Source organism: Callithrix jacchus, chromosome 3 (genome assembly GCF_049354715.1).
Source record: "Callithrix jacchus isolate 240 chromosome 3, calJac240_pri, whole genome shotgun sequence".
NCBI classification, from domain to species: Eukaryota; Metazoa; Chordata; class Mammalia; order Primates; family Cebidae; genus Callithrix; species Callithrix jacchus.
Genome location: NC_133504.1, coordinates 45,839,690 through 45,856,262, shown reverse-complemented (window position 1 = coordinate 45,856,262; position 16,573 = coordinate 45,839,690). Strand labels below are relative to the sequence as shown.

The 16,573-nt window shown below is 34.5% G+C and overlaps 1 protein-coding gene across 5 annotated transcripts in view; it reads right to left on the bottom strand.

The window, feature by feature from the left end:
- LRBA (LPS responsive beige-like anchor protein) overlaps positions 1–16,573 on the bottom strand; it is a 772,728-nt gene that overhangs the window by 670,821 nt on the left and 85,334 nt on the right. For all 5 annotated transcript variants that reach the window (XM_017970205.4, XM_035294467.3, XM_008992610.5 and 2 more), the window contains 7 exons: positions 14,062–14,293; positions 13,746–13,846; positions 7,606–7,701; positions 3,296–3,417; positions 3,079–3,205; positions 2,239–2,358; positions 784–930 (listed from right to left, as the gene is read on the bottom strand). In XM_017970205.4, the coding sequence (XP_017825694.2) occupies positions 784–930; positions 2,239–2,358; positions 3,079–3,205; positions 3,296–3,417; positions 7,606–7,701; positions 13,746–13,846; positions 14,062–14,293 (945 nt within the window). The remainder of the gene's footprint in view (positions 1–783; positions 931–2,238; positions 2,359–3,078; positions 3,206–3,295; positions 3,418–7,605; positions 7,702–13,745; positions 13,847–14,061; positions 14,294–16,573) is intronic.

Here is a 16,573-nt window from a genome sequence, read left to right as displayed (position 1 = left end):
GCCGAAATCACACCATTGCACTCCAGCCTGAGCAACAAGAGCGAAACTCTGTCTCAAAAAAACGAGGAAGAGGAGGAGGAGGAGGGGGAGGAGGCACATTCTACTGTTGTTTTATCAAGTCTTAAATATATTCCTGCTAAATACACTGGGTTGTATTGCTATTCAAGTCTCTGTTTCCCTACTGACCTTCTGTATGGTTGTTCTATTCATTATTGAAAGCTGAATTCTAAAGGTGTTGCTATCTACTTCTTTTAATTCTATCAAAGTTTGCTTCATGTGTTTGAGAGCTCTGATGTTAGGTGCATATATTTATATTTGTTCTTTCTGGGTAACTGATCCTATCATCATATAATGTCCTTCCTTTGTCTCTTTTGACTGTTTTTGACTTAAAGTTTATTTTGTCTAATATAAGTAGGCTACTCCTACTCTCTTCTGGTCACCATTCTGGTCACATCTCTTTTTTGTGTGGGTAAATAGCTGTATATATTTTTGGGGTCCATGAGATGTTTTGATACGGTCATGCAACATGAAATAAGCATATAATGCAGAATGGATATCTATCCCTTCAAGTATTTATCTATTTAGTTGAAACCAATCAAATTACACTATTTATTTTAAAATGTACTATTATTGACTATAATCAACCTGCTGTGGTGTCAAATAGATCTCATTATTTCTTTTTTCTTTTTCTTTTGTATCCATTAACCAAACTCCCTATGTATAAACCACCTTCAAATCAAGCTGAACTAACATTGGTTAAGCACAGAACAGTAAGTAAACTACCTTGTATCCCAGGCCCAACTGATAAATAGCAAAAATCTGAGCTGCATTAAGAGCTTCACTGAAAAGGTAAACTGCAGTCATCTGACCACAGAATACTCTATTAGCATCTGCTGTTTCTGACGAACCCAGGAAACATTTGTCAAAGGTCTGTAAGAGAAAAAAAAACTTTAGTAGAAAACAAAAAAACATACTCCAGAAATAATAAAAACCTTGTCATAAATTTTTTATCCATTCTAAACTGCATCTAAGTAAATTAAAATAATTTATACCATGAGACCATTAGAAAGAATTTTGAAAAATGTGTATGTAATGACATTAGGGGATACAGAAAAATTTTTAATATGTGTGTTCTCAAGCCAAACCACCTAGATCAACTCCCTGCTTCCTATGCCGCTGAGCATGGCAAGTTACTTAACTTCTTTGTGCCTTCACCTTATCCGTAAAATGAAGATTATAATAATGCTTATCTTGCAAGGTTGCTGGGGCTTTTTAAAAATAAAGCTATTTATTATAATGCCTGGAATACAAAAAACACTCAATACAAGTTAATGTAAGAAAAAACAGGTTACAAAACAATACTTACATATGAGTGCTTTTTGTATTAAAAAAGAACTAACATTTATTGAGCACTCATTCTGTATAAGGCACTCTACTAATAGATTTATGGATATTATCTCATTTAATCAGATGACAACTTTCTGAGATATGAGTTATTTTATGTCCATTTTCAGGAGGAAAAATACTAATAGATCAGGTAAAGTCATACAGTCTAACAGATCAGGTAAAGTCATACAGTCAATAAATGACAGAGCTGAGATTCAAACCTAAGTATGTCTGATTCAACATCCTGATCTCATAAGGTAAGCATTGCACAGTATGTATATATGTTTAGCAAAGGATATGAAAAGAGGAGTTAAAGGTGTATGGGTAATATACTTTATGTTCATTTTCCTGGTCTGTATTTTTTTCAAGCTTTTATAAAAAGGACGTAATTAGAGGAAGAACAATTTAAATTTCATTCTAACCCATAGATTTATTTTTGAAACCTGTAAAGATTATAACATAATGGTTATCTATAGCAGTTAGAATTATATGTAAAATTTATAAACATGCCTCATTTAACTCATTCATAAAAATGATCACTACAGCTCCTTGTAGTGGAACTCCCATTCATTTTGATAAATGAACCAATGACCCACTGACCATATATGGCCACTGTTAGCTATAAATCCTTATTTCTACCTATATGGAATAATTTTATAACAAGGATTCAGTAATATTTTAGTGACACATTAAGTTCTATTAACAAATTAACATGCTAGCCTAATTATGCTTATAAAATTCTACCACTGTAATATTTAGAATTTTATATTCAAGTTATAAAACTTTTTCTTATTTAACAAACTCATGTTTTTAAAATAATTATTTTCATTGCAACATTCTGAAACTACTTACCTCACTAGTGTTGACAAACCATGTTATCTCTCCATAGGACGCTAGTTCACCATTCACATAACATCGAAGTTCACTGTTCTTCCATCGGTTATAGATGTGCACTATGGTAACCATATACCACTGAAAAAGCAAAAAACAATAAAAAAATACAAAGATGACAATTCTCCCAATAATGCAAACATACTGATAAGTAGAAGTTAAATAAGTTGTAATTCAACCTAAAAATAAAACAAGAGTACCTCTGTTAAATTCAATATTTACCTTCTGGAACATATCTATTCATGGGGCCTTTCAACTGGTAAGAACTTAACCACTGGATTATTTTTCCAGCTTTTTATTATGAAAAATTTCAAATATACCCCCAAAATCTGAAAATCCAGTACAAACACCCCCTTTTCCTACCACCTAGATTCCACAATTGTCAATTTTTTGCCATATTTGCTTAATCTATCTGACTACCTATCTACCTATACATTTTGTTGAAGAACTATTTATTAATGGTTTTGTACCTCTAAACTTTTAGGTACAAAAATTTTTAATAGAAATTCTTTTGTACCTCTAAATTTTAAGGTACAAAAGCAAACACATATTAAATTTGCACCAGTAAAATAAATGCCATAGATTTTTTCTTATATCTCCGTAATCTCCAATAAATAACTAAATTTGCAATCTTTTGCACATCCATATCAGAGAGGTCAATCATCCACTGATTTATACTTCATCTTTTCAAACAGTAAAACTAGAGTTATGCTTTAGCATATTATGTGAGTAACACTAAAACAAAGCATTTTGATGACCAGCATAGCTTGTTAACATAACTATGACTCAAAAATTATGTACCTTTTGTGGCTTGAAATCAAATTTCACACAATGTTGAAAGCCTTTTCCTTTTGACTTTATTGATGTTATAATCAAACAGCCTCCAACAAAATGAGCAGAATAGCCAAGACCTTTGCTGGTTCTGAAACTATAAAAAATAAGTTTTCATTTTACTTCGAAATATTCTTCTCAGTTTCAAAGTCAGGTTTTAACACTAATCAGTTATATAAATACATACCAATACAAATATGGTTTATCCTTATCTACATTGATGTTATTTACAGGATCCATTCTAAGCCAGGTATGAAATGTAAAACCATTCTGGTACGGCCATTTGGCTATAGGAGGTAATGCAATAGCCTAAAGGAAAAAAACTCTGAGTTATTAACTGACATGAAAAACCATATTATTGAAATCCTGAAAATAAGACTTTGCAATGCTATATGTATTTGTACTACATCACATTATTTTATATCACAATTAAAATATCTGAAAGAAGACTTCATCTGGAAGAAGAATTTTAATAACTTTTTAATTTTCCCTAATACATAGTAATGTTAATTAAATGAAAGAAGCATTCAGTGTAACCTGCTGCATACATGAATCTTATCTTCTTCATTTCTTAAAATAAACATATCCACAGAGATTCTAATTAAAAGAGATAGGTAGTGATATCGAATTCAAAATTCAATGAAATTTTCAGGTATTAGAATAGAGAAAGATGGACAAGAATGGAAAGAGAAAAGAGAAAAAGCTTGGTATATGCTGCTTTTATAAAACAACAAATATGAAACTGAAGAGCATTAGTTCATAATATTTTTAAATTATAATCAGAAGTCACTATACAAATGGCTTTGCCACTTGGTTTAAATTTTTATTTAAAAGATCATAATACATAAGAGAAACACCTTGTATAGCCAAAACACTCTTTAAAAAGAACAGGCCAGGTGCAGTGGCTCAAGCCTGTAATCCCAGTATTTCGGGAGACTGAGATAGGCAGATGACCTGAGGACAAGAGTTTGAGATCAGTCTGGCCAACATGGTAAAACCTTGTCTCTACTAAAAAAAAGTACAAAAATTAGCCCAGCATGGTGGTGGGTGCCCATAATCCCAGCTATCTGGGAAGCTGAGGCAGAAGAATTGCTTCAACCAAAGACAGTGCCATTGCACTCCAGCCTGGGCAACAGGAACAAAACTCTGCTATTAAAAAAAAAAAAAAAAAAGAAGAAGAAGAACAAAGTTGGAGGACTCATACTACCAAATGCAAAACCTGCCATTATTATAAAGCAACAGTGATGAAGACTGTGGTATTAGCATAAGGCCTTAGTGTGCTTTGCTTAGGCAAATCCTTTTTAATTATGCCACCAAAAGCATAAGTGACAAAAGAAAAAATATATACACTGGACTTTATTAAAATTAAAACCTGTGCTTTAAGGAACACCATCAAAAAAGTGAAAAGACAAGCCACAAGAATGGGAGTAAACATTTGCGAACTGAGTATCTAATAAAGGACTTTAAACCAAAATATATAATCTTACAACTCAATAATAAAAAGACAAATACAGTTTTAAAATGGGCAAAAGATCTAAACAGACATGTCTCCAAAGAAGATACACAAACAGCCAATAAAAACATTAAAATATGCTCAATATCATTAGTCAAAAAAGAAATGCAAATCAAAACTATGATGAGATACCACTTCATACCAACTAGGATGGCTACTAATACAATCAAAAAGACAGCCTATAGTCCCAGCACTTTGGGAGGCTGAGGAAGGTGGATCACTCAAGGTCAGGAGTTCAAGACCTGTCTGGCCAACATGGTGAAACCCCGTTTCTAGTAAAAAGTACAAAAATTAGCTGAGCATGGTGATGCACAGCTGTTATCCCAGTTATTCAGAAGGCCGAGGTACAAGAATCACTTGAATCAGGGAGGCGGAGTTTGCAGTGAGCCGAGATCACGCCATTGCATTCCAGCTTGAGTGACAGAGCAAGACTCTGCCACAAAAAAAAAAAAAGATATTAACCATATTGGCAAGGATATGGAGAAATTTGACCCTTATACATTGCTGGTGGGATCATAAAATAACACAGCTACTTTGGAAAATGGTCTAAAAGTTCCTCAAAATGTTAAACAAAGACTATATCACCCAGAAATTCCAATCCTAGGTACATACCCCAGACAAATTAAAACATTATGTCCACACATACACAAATGTCCATAGCAATATTATTGATAATAGCCCAAAAAGTGAAAATCCCAAATATCTATTATTTGACAAATAATTAAAGTGTGGCATATCCATACAATATAATATTAGCCATAAAAGGGAATGAAGTACTGATACATGCTATACCATGGATAGATCTTGAAAACATCATGATAAGTGAAAAAAGCCAGTCACAAAACACTACATGTTGTATGATTCCACTAATATGAATGGTCCATAATAGGGATGGAAAATATGGGGAGTGACTGCTAATCAGTATGGGGTGTCTTTTGGGTGTGATGAAAATGTCCCAAAATTGATTGTGGTGATGGTTGACAAATATATGAACACATTTACCAACTACACTATATACTTTCAATGAGTTAATTGTATAGTATGTGAATTATATTTCAATAAAGCTGTTTTTTAAAAAATTCAAACTACACAAGCTTGTTTTATTGTAATTTACATATGCAATTATGTATACATATAATATATATATTATTTTATATGTATTAGATATCACATAAAACATGAAAGACATCATAGAGCCAAACTTCAGTAATAATACTATTGAGAATTGAAGAGGCTGATTTAAAATGACTGTTGCATTAAGAAAAAAGGAAAATAATAATTACAGCTCATAGACTGACAACAAAATTTTTAGAAAAAATAGATATTCAGTGTATACACATGTTCTCTCTCACTAAAAATGATATCAAAGATGTAAAAGCTTTGTAAAAATACTTTATCCATGAATACTTTAAATTCCCATTAAAAACTATGTTTAAGGAAAGGAAGTCATTGAACAAATTTAAAACATCTATTCTCTTCAAGTTTCAAAAGTTGTTTAGCTCAACTGCCCTACTTTTAAGATAAATGAACACATTGCAAGCTCAGAGAACTGTAAATAATAAAATTATAACAGGTGGCATGAAAAAAGGTAATCTCATAAAAGTACTTTTTTATGTTAGAGGCAATGATAGGCTGTATGACAAGAAAGTAAAATTATTCTGAAAACCTACAAATCTAAAATGGCCTCTAAGGAAAAACTGTAAAGGAAAAAATTGGGCAATAAAACTTTTCAAAAAAAGTTGAATATTGTGTATATAACATTCAAATATTACAAATGTCATATTAAAACATATTCTTATCTTTCTGCAGATATTGCCAGGCTACAAAGGGCCTAAGGTAAGATTTTAGGAGAACTAAAGTAAAAAAATGAATGATGGTGGCTCATGCCTGTAAACCCAGGACTTTGGGAGGCCATGGCAGGGGGATCATGAGGTCAGGAGTTCAAGACCAGCCTGGCCAGCATGGTGAAACCCTGTCTCTATCAAATATACAAAAAATTGGCTGGGCATGGTGGTGCACAAGTGTAGTCCCAGCTACTTGAGAGGATAAGGCAGGAGAACTGCTTGAACACAGCAGGTGGAGGTTGCAGTGTGCCCCCTTTGCGCCAGTGCACTCCAGCCTGGGCGACAGAGTGACACTCTGTCTCAAAAAAAGAAAAAAGAAGGCCAGGTGTGGTGGCTCACGCCTGTAATCCCAGCACTTTGGGAGGCCGAGGTGGGCAGATCATGAGGTCAAGAGATCGAAACCACGGTGAAGCCCCGTCACAATTTTTTATTTTTAAGAAAAAAAAAAAAAATTAAAAAAAAAAAAAGAATGAAAGATAAGCTCAGGAAAAGAACAGACTAAAATATCTTTTTAAAAAGTTTGTTTTGCTTGTAACAGACTGACCAATGTAATAATGAGATTTTTAAACTTCCATCTATAACTTATATACATTATATAATGTGCTTCTATAATATTATGAAACATTACAGATATCACTATTATACATAATTGTCTTATCTATAAACCGATTAACAGCTTACAAGAATGCAGAGACCAACATAATTTGGAAACTCACAAGTCAAGGAAAACTTGCATAGTAAGTTTCAGAGCCTCTGTTTCTTCGCTGTCATTCTATACACCACATACACAAAAAGCAGAGGTAGAGTAATGAAAGATGAGAGAAACACATTCACAAAGATTGACATGAAGGTTGTACATACAAATAGCTACTTAGGAAAACATGGCTATGGTTAAAAGAATGAGGTTCTAATTCCATTGCTGACCAAGCTGTGACTGGGCATTTCTCAACTAAGTTAAGCCTCTGTTTTCTCACCTCTAAAGCAATTACAAAAAGTAACATGCACAACTGTCATAAGGATTAAAGTATGTTGAAAAGAAGTTTCTACCTGGCACAGAACCTGTCAGAGTTATTCACAGGGCTGTACTTTCAAGGAGCAAAGAAAAGAACTACGAGTGATTTCCTCATTAATATTACTTACTGCAGCACTCTTTCCTGGAAAGTTGAAAAAGGCATCAGGGCCATACTTCTGAGGCATATGCTTTAACACAGACAGCAACTTCCCAGCATGTGGAGGCTATGAAGATAATTAACAATTCACTAACCACATTATTCACCATAATACAAAAAGAAAAACACATTTTTAATATAGTCTTGCTTTAATATATACAAGAATAATTCTATAAGCTTAAAAGCATATAAAATAATTTTTAAGTTATTTTCAAATATCTTAAAGAAAAAATGTACTCTATGCCAGTTTTTATAATGCTGTTGGGCATATTAGGTATTCAATAAATATAAGGCAATATCATTAGACACCTGAAACTCCTCTTCTCCATGCTGCAGCAGCAAAAATGATTTTTTTTTTGTTTGAGATGGAGTCTCGCTCTAACACCCAGGCTGGAGTCCAAGTGCAGTGGCACGATCTCAGCTCACTGCAACCACCACCTCCCAGATTCAAGTGATTCTCCTGCCTCGGCCTCCCAAGTATCTGAGATTACAGGTGTACAAAACCACACCCAGCTTATTTTTTTGTATTTTTAGTAGAGACAAGGTTTCACTACATTGGCTATGCTGGTCTCAAACTCCTGACTTCAAGTGATCCACCTGCCTCGGCCTCCCAAAGTACTGAGATTACAGGCATGAGCCACTGCACCCAATCTTTTAAAAACAAACTACATCAACCAACCACCCACCCTTCTTTAAAATTAAAACACTTAAAAATTTAGCAAATACTTAAATAATGCTTACTATATTACACTGTTAAAGGTACTTCAAAAAGATACTTGAACATGCATGTTTATAGCAGCATAATTCACAATTGCAGAATTGTGGAACCAACCCATATGTCCATCAATCAATGGGTGGATAAAGAAACTGTGATGTGTATCATATATTTATGATGGAATACTATTCTGCCATAAAAATAAATGAATTAACAGCCATTTGCAGTGACCTGGATAAGACTGGAGACTATTATTCTAAGTGAAGTAACTCAGGGATAGAAAACCAAACATTGTGTATTCTCATTGATATGTGGGAGCTAAGCTATGAGGACACAAAAGAATAAGAATGACACAATGGACTTTGAGGACTTGGAGGGAAGAATGGGAGGGGAAGCACAGGATAAAAGACTACAAATATGGGGTAGTGTATGTATACTGTTCAGGTGATGGGTGCACCAAAATCTCACAAATCACCACTAAAGAACTTACTCATGTAACCAAATACCACCTGTACTCCAATAACTTATGGAAAAATAAAATAAAAAATAAACATTTCAAAAAAAAATGGTACTTTAAAAATATTAAAATATTTTAACCTCATAACCATCTTATGGGATGGTATTATTATTATCCCCAGTTTATATAAGAAGAATCTGAGGCAGAGGAACATTCCCAAAGTCATATAGGTAATAATTGTCAAGGTCAAGATCAGAACTCAATTTGAGTCCAGAGTCCATGCTTTTAAACAACTATACAGGCCAGGCACAATGGTTCACGTCTGTAATCCCAGCACTTTCGGAGGCAGAGGCAGGCAGATCATGAGGTCAGTGTATACTGGAGGTCAGGAGTTCGAAACCAGCCTGACCAACATGATGAAACCCCGTCTCTACTAAAAATTCAAAAATTAGCTGAGCATGGTGGCACGCACCTGTAATCCCAGGTACTCAGGAGGCGGAGGCAGGAGAATCACTTAAACCCGGGAGGCAGAGGTTACAGGGAGGCGAGATCATGCCACTGTACCCCAACCTGGGAGACAGAGCAAGACTCCATCTCAAAAAAAAAAGAAAACAACTATACAGATGCTCCTCAACTTATAATAGAGTTACATCCTGATAATCCTAGAGTAAGTTGAAAATAATGTAAGTTGAAAGTATATTTTCAACCCAAAATATTGTCAACTTAAGATGGGTTTTGCCGGAGGTAGCCCCATCCTAAGTCAAGAAGCATACTGAGTGCATATCACTTTCATGCCACCATAAAGTCAAAAACAAAAACAAAAACAAAAAAAACCTATACTTTCACCATTAAAATAGGGACCAAAACCTTTAATGTGGACTGTAAGATACTTATCTTCTTTAGCCTTATTTTGCTTCTTACTCTCCCCTTCTCCCTGCAATCCATTCTTTTCTCAGTCTTCTTCCCACAAGAGGGCCTCTGCACAAACTATTCCTTATGCTTAAAATGTCCTCAGAAGAGCTCCTCTACATACCTCTTAAACAAGTCAATCTTACCCAGCCTTAGAGCTCATCTTAACAGTCACTTCTTCAGGGTAGTCCTCCTTGAAACTGAAAGTAAATTAAACTTCCCTATCATATTTCATTCTATAATATACCTCTACTGCATAACATATAAATATATCTATATGTATAGCATATAATATAAAAGCTGCAACACTGAGCTTATTTGATTAATGTTTCTTTGGCCCACAAGTCTCTAATATATGAAACAACCAACAATAAAAAGCTCATTTGCAGTTACAAGGAAAAACAAAAGATAATCAGACATATCATTTCATTTTAATCAGTTTTAAGCAAATAAAAAAAGTATAGGGCATTTTAAACTTTTAAATTGCTAAAAGTTTAAAAGTTCAAAATAGGGTCAAACTACAAATGAAATTGCTGGTTTGCCTTCATCTTATTTTCATAGATGATATATATTATAATTACTAACTGTGTAAAAGAGTTTGGCAACCTTTCACCTAAATATTAAGTGGAAAGCTTCATTCTTAAGTGAATAAGAAATTTTCAATTAACCATACTGCTCAATTATAAAAACATAATAACAAGTAACTACAATCACAGTGATTTTTTAAAAATAAATTCCAAAGTGAAATAAAGTAACCAAAAATAACTTCGCAGTTAAAAATAAAAATACAGCATTATAGCATGTCCATCTAGAAACATCATTCCTCCAAATTTATTTTCCTATAAACCAGTCAACAAAAGAATACATTAAGGTAAACACTTTATTTGATAGACATTGCTGGGGGAGTGGACACTGTACTTGGGAAAGCCTTTCAGAAAAAAAATTAGTAGGCCAGGCACAGTGGCTCACATCTGTAATCTCAATACTTTGGGAGGCCAAAGGGAGGGATCACTTGAGCCTAGGAGGTTGAGACCAGCCTGGGCAACAGGGCAAAACTTCATCTCTGTAAAAAAAACACAAAAATTAGCCAAGAATGTTGGCAACTGTGGTCCCAGCTACTTGGAAGGCTGAGGTGGGAGAATCGCTTGAGCCAGGAGGCAGAGGTAATAAGAAGCCAAGATCGCACCACTGCACTCCAACCTGGGCAACAGAGCAAGACTCCATCTGAAAAAGAAAAAGGAAAGGAAATAGAAAAAGAAAAGAAAAGATGTAATAGTCATATTTCCAGAGTCTATAAAAATGTTCATGTCCACTGATGCACTATTTCCACATGTAAAAATCTATGCTAAAGTAATCATCACAAGGGTAGACAGAGATTTAGATACAGGGATTTTCCACTGCACTGCTATGACAGCAAAAGATAGAAATAATATGCCTAATATGAAATAACTAAATAAATGTAATGAATATCTGAGCAAGGCCTTGCTCTGATTTTATAAATAGTTCGTTATTTTTTCACTTAATCATCTAAACCTATTCTCATTCTCCTCCTCCTACCCATAAGTAACTATATTAACATGTTTAATCTTTTATCTGTGGATTATTCCTTCAAAACTGTGGTGGCTCATGCCTGTAATCCTAGCACTTTGGGAGGATTGCTTGAGCTCAGGAGTTTGAGACCAGCCTGGATAACACGGCAAAACCCTGTCTCTAAAGGAAATGCAACTCAACGTGGTGGGGCTAAGATAGTAAGAGCTTTAAGTTAAATAATTCCCAAAACTAATACAGAGCTAAGAATTGTTGAGACCCTACTAGACACTGCAGAGAGACCACAGTCGTTTATTACCTCCTAACCTATGTCTGAGTTATTCAACAGAGACTCTGTAAGAGACATGCCTGAATAGTAGGCTAAACTAGCCCTAGCATAACAGCCACTTTAAACCTGACTGAAAAATAAACTTAAAAGTAGTTTTAAGGCCGGGCGCGGTGACTCACGCATGTAATCCCAGCACTTTGGGAGGCCAAGGCGGGTGGATCACGAGGTCAAGAGATCGAGACCATCCTGGTCAACATGGTGAAACCCTGTCTCTACTAAAAATACAAAAAATTAGCTGGGCACGGTAGCGCATGCCTGTAATCCCAGCTACTCAGGAGGCTGAGGCAGGAGAATTGCCTGAACCCAGGAGGCGGAGGTTGCGGTGAGCCGAGATTGTGCCATTGCACTCCAGCCCGGGTAACAAGAGCAAAACTCCGTCTCAAAAAAAAAAAAAAACTAGTTTTAAAGGATAAAGTTGATCCACAAATAACTTAATTGCCTGCAAAACCAGTCTAACAATCTCAAAAGGAATATGACAAAATCCAACATTCAACAACATACAATTTGCTATGTCTGATATATTGCCTAAATTCAGTAGCCATAAGCAGCAGAAAAACATACAGGAGCAAAATCACTAAAAAACGGACATAGAAAATGACAATCAAGAATGAAAAAACAAGAGCATTAAAGCAACTACTAATATGCTAAATACTGTCAAGGATTTAAAGGAATTAAATGAGGGGAAAATGGAAAATACTTAAAAGAACGGACAGTCGTGGTAGCTCACGCCTGTTATCCCAGCACTTTGGGAGGTTGAGGCGGGCGGATCACAAGGTCAGAAGTTCAAGACCAGCCTGACAAACATGGTGAAATCCCGTCTCTACTAAAAATACAAAAATTAGGCAGGCGTGGTGGCACACGCCTGTAATCCGAACTACTCAGGAGGCTGAGGCAGGAAAATTGCTTGAACCCATGAGGTGGAGGTTGCCGTGAGCCAAGATTGCACCACTGCACTGTAGCACTCCAACCTAGGAGACAGAGTGAGACTCTGTCTTAAAAAAAAAAAAAAAAGAAAAAGAAAAATAACCAAATAGAATTTACAGAAAGAAAAATATACTCTCTGAAATTTCAGTGGATGGAATTAACACACTGATGAAGGAAGTATCAGTTAACTTGAGACTATAGCTATAAAAACAATCTCAAATAAAGTACAAAATGACTAAAAAAAGAGTTAACAGAGTTCAGTAACCTGTGAGACAATATCAAGAGGTCTAATGTATCTATAATTGGAGTCCTGGAAAAGATGGGAAGCGGGGACAAGAAGACAATTATTTGAAGAAACAATTACTAAAATGTTTCCAAATTTTATGACAACTACCTTATAAACAAACAGATGCAAAAATTCTAAAAAGATAAATACAAGGTAAGCTAGAACCAGAAATATAAGCAAATTCAATGAAAATCAGTAATAAAACTCTAAAGTTAAACATCCAGCAAACTGGAGTTTGAGAGACATATGCTAAAAAATCTAAATTTTAACACAATGAATAAGAGTAATTGCAGGGAACAAATTTAGATATATTTAATCAAAGCTAGATTAAGGATCAGCTGGCTGGACTGTTGCTGTGGTTCAATGATCTCTAAAGGGCACTAAAATAAGCCTGGAAATGCAACAAAAAAGGAGAAAATATTTACTACTATTCCTCAGTGGGACAGATAACTATATGCCAGAAAAAATAGTTTGATAAGGCACCTGGGGTTCAAAATAGTTCACCCCCATCACTACTCATTGCAAATGACTCTTAAGTTGCATCTAAGACGGTAGATCCAATTAACTGCAGAGGTTTTTTTTCACAGAGTGAGTTACTCAAGTTTAGGGGACTCAGCTAAAACTAGATCAAAAGGAAGAAAACCTAGGTACTATTATGTAATACTTTTCATTCTCTACATTTTTTAAAATAAATATTGAATGTACATTTAAAGAACAACAATTTGAAGAATTAAATTATCAGTTTGCCTGAAACACCATTACCTTAGTAAATACTCTTAGAGTCCAAGCAGGGCAAGAGTAACCATAGGGATCTCAATACTATTTTACTTAATCTATTCAATTTGACAATTATGCCATATATAATAATATCAGTTACTTACAAGCTATTAATGTGTTTAGGAGGGGCATACTTTAAAATACCAAAGAGTACTTAAGTTTTTTACCCATTGTCCTTTATCTCCTTGAAGTTTACTGAAGAAAAGCTTTAGCTCTCGAACTGTCAAATTGTAGCTAGCCAGCACTCCCAACATGTCAACTAAAAGATCTAGAAACAAAAGAAAACAATAAAATAACTCAGCTAGTTATATTTCTCGAATATTTAATTAAACTGTGCTTATTTAAGGGCTTGGACACTAAAGTTCTAAGTGCATGCTACAGGCTCAAGTATTTCTTAAATATTGCTAAATGGAATAAGAAAAATACATATTTAAAAATCAAACTTTATTTCTTCACATATACTGTACTATAGAAAAAACAAACCTGCTATCATATTGTCAGCTTTTTCAATTTTCCCAAGCACTTTTTCAACAAGTCCTATTTCAGTGCACACTTGAAGATTTCGTATGCTTTTCTTCAGAATGGCTGTAAACATGCTCCAGACTTCTGCTTGGCAAGTAATGTCACACTTTTCCAGTAGGTCCACCATACAGTTGATACTCTCACCTTCTTGGATAATGAAATTCATTTCCAAATCAAACTGTCCTCCTACGAGCTTCCAAGAGAAAAATAGATACACACACACACACACACACACACACACACATACACATTAAAAGATTAGTATCCTCAACATCACTATAGCGTGTAAAACAAAGGTTTCATTTAAAAAAAAAAACAGCACAAAAAACTTCTTCAGTAATCTCCAAATTTAGATGGCAATGTCAAGTAAAACAACATAAAAATTAAAATATTTTTCAGCAAAAACAAATATAGGATGTCTTAGGTAAATTGCCATCTACCAACCTGTTACTAATAAAGATCTAAATCAGCTCTAAAATTTCTTCTCATTCAGTATTTCGTTTATGAATTACCAAATCTGCAAACTACACAGAATAATCTAATGCTCCTTTGTTACCTAAACAAGTTATGAGCTCATAGCAAAACTGAAAAGATGAAGAAGGCTCAGAGTGGTCACACATTGGAGTTTATAGTAGTCAAATTTTTAGTTTATTATATCTATTCATTTACCTCTCTTCTTTTCTGTCAATAATCTGTGTAACTTACATATAATTAGTCACACATCCAAAGTCAGTAATCAAGAAAATGTATTCCACTGATATTATTGTCAGAAAGCTATACCTATACCAACCTTATCATCTCACCCAGGGCCTCCCCACACAGAGGGAAGGTTTGTAAATTTTAAATAAATCCTAATTATTCAAAGGAATTAAAATACTTTTAGAATTACCTTTGTAGAGATATCTCATTAAACTAGATTTTTAAATACATTTTCAAAAATTTAAATTTTTTAAATTTAAAAATACCTACATTTAAGGTAGACAATATGCTATCTTAACTAGATTTTTAAAAGATCTGAGTCAGAAATAGTTACACACATGATTCACCTACACTTCTTTCCTTCTGAATACTTCTTGGTTTTTAATTATGCATTATGCATTTCTAACCAGCATACCCAAAAGGTACGCAAGAAGAAGAAGAAAGTGAACTTTAAAAAGCAAATCCAATGGCTTATAAGGACACATGCACACGAATGTTCATTGCAGCACTGTTTACATTAGCAAAGACCTGGAACAAAGACCTGGAACCAACCCAAATGCCCATCGATGATAGACTGGATTGGGAAAATGTGGCACATATACACCATGGAATATTATGCAGCAATCAAAAATGATGAGTTCGTGTCGTTTGTAGGGACATGGATGAATCTGGAGAACATCATTCTCAGCAAGCTGACACAGGAACAGAAAATGAAATACCACATATTCTCACTCAAAGATGGGTGATGAAAAAGGAGAACACATGGACATAGGGAAGGGAGTACCAAACACTGGGGTCTACTGGGGGGAAGAGGGGAGGGACAGCGGGGGCGGGGGGGAGCTGGGGAGGGATAGCCTAGGGAGAAACGCCAAATGTGGGTGAAGGGGAGGAAGGCAGCAAAACACACTGCCATGTGTGTACCTATACAAATATCTTCCATGTTCTGCACATGTACCCCGAAACCTAAAATGCAATTAAAAAAAAAAAAGAATAACAGACATAACCAAGCAGAGTTTAGTCCAAGAAAGCAAGGAATGTTCAAAACTAGGAAATAAATTAAAATTCCTTTCTGCAGGAACAACATGTATCCCAGGTTCTGACAAAAATATACACAGACATGAGACTGAAAAAAGTAGAAATGAGCAATGTGAGGACCATTATCTGCATGCAGAGAGACAAGAACTCCCGGCAAGCTCAGCGATAAAGACAGTTCATCTTTTTAGGAAAGCTCTGGCAGAGATTTCAGGATACAATGCTTTGTATCATCACTACCAGGCAGTATTATGAGATAATAGTTGGGATTTTGCTAAAACAGTCTTTACTTGTGGTATAGTCAATTCTCCTAGTTTCATGGCCCTGGCTATAAAGTATATGTGCTTGATTCCCTAGTCCTCCTGGATAAACATTATAAGCTATGTTATAATACTATGAAATATTTCATTTTTCTTAAACTGATTGAATTAAATTATATTGGCCATAAATATCATGTTTGTAAATTTTAAAAATACATAATACAAATAAGAACTTTAATATAACTGTTTTAGTTGTATTGTTTCCTTGTTTTGTAACTTTTCATTTTGAAATGATTTTAAACATTCAAAAAAGTACAGAACTCCTTAATACTCTTTAACTAGCTTCCCCAATGTATATATATTACATACTCATAGTACAACCATTTAAACCAGAAAATTAACATTTATAATACCATTAACCAATCTACAGATATTACCATAAAAAGGTTTTTTAAAAAGGCATTTATATAAATAAGGTGCAT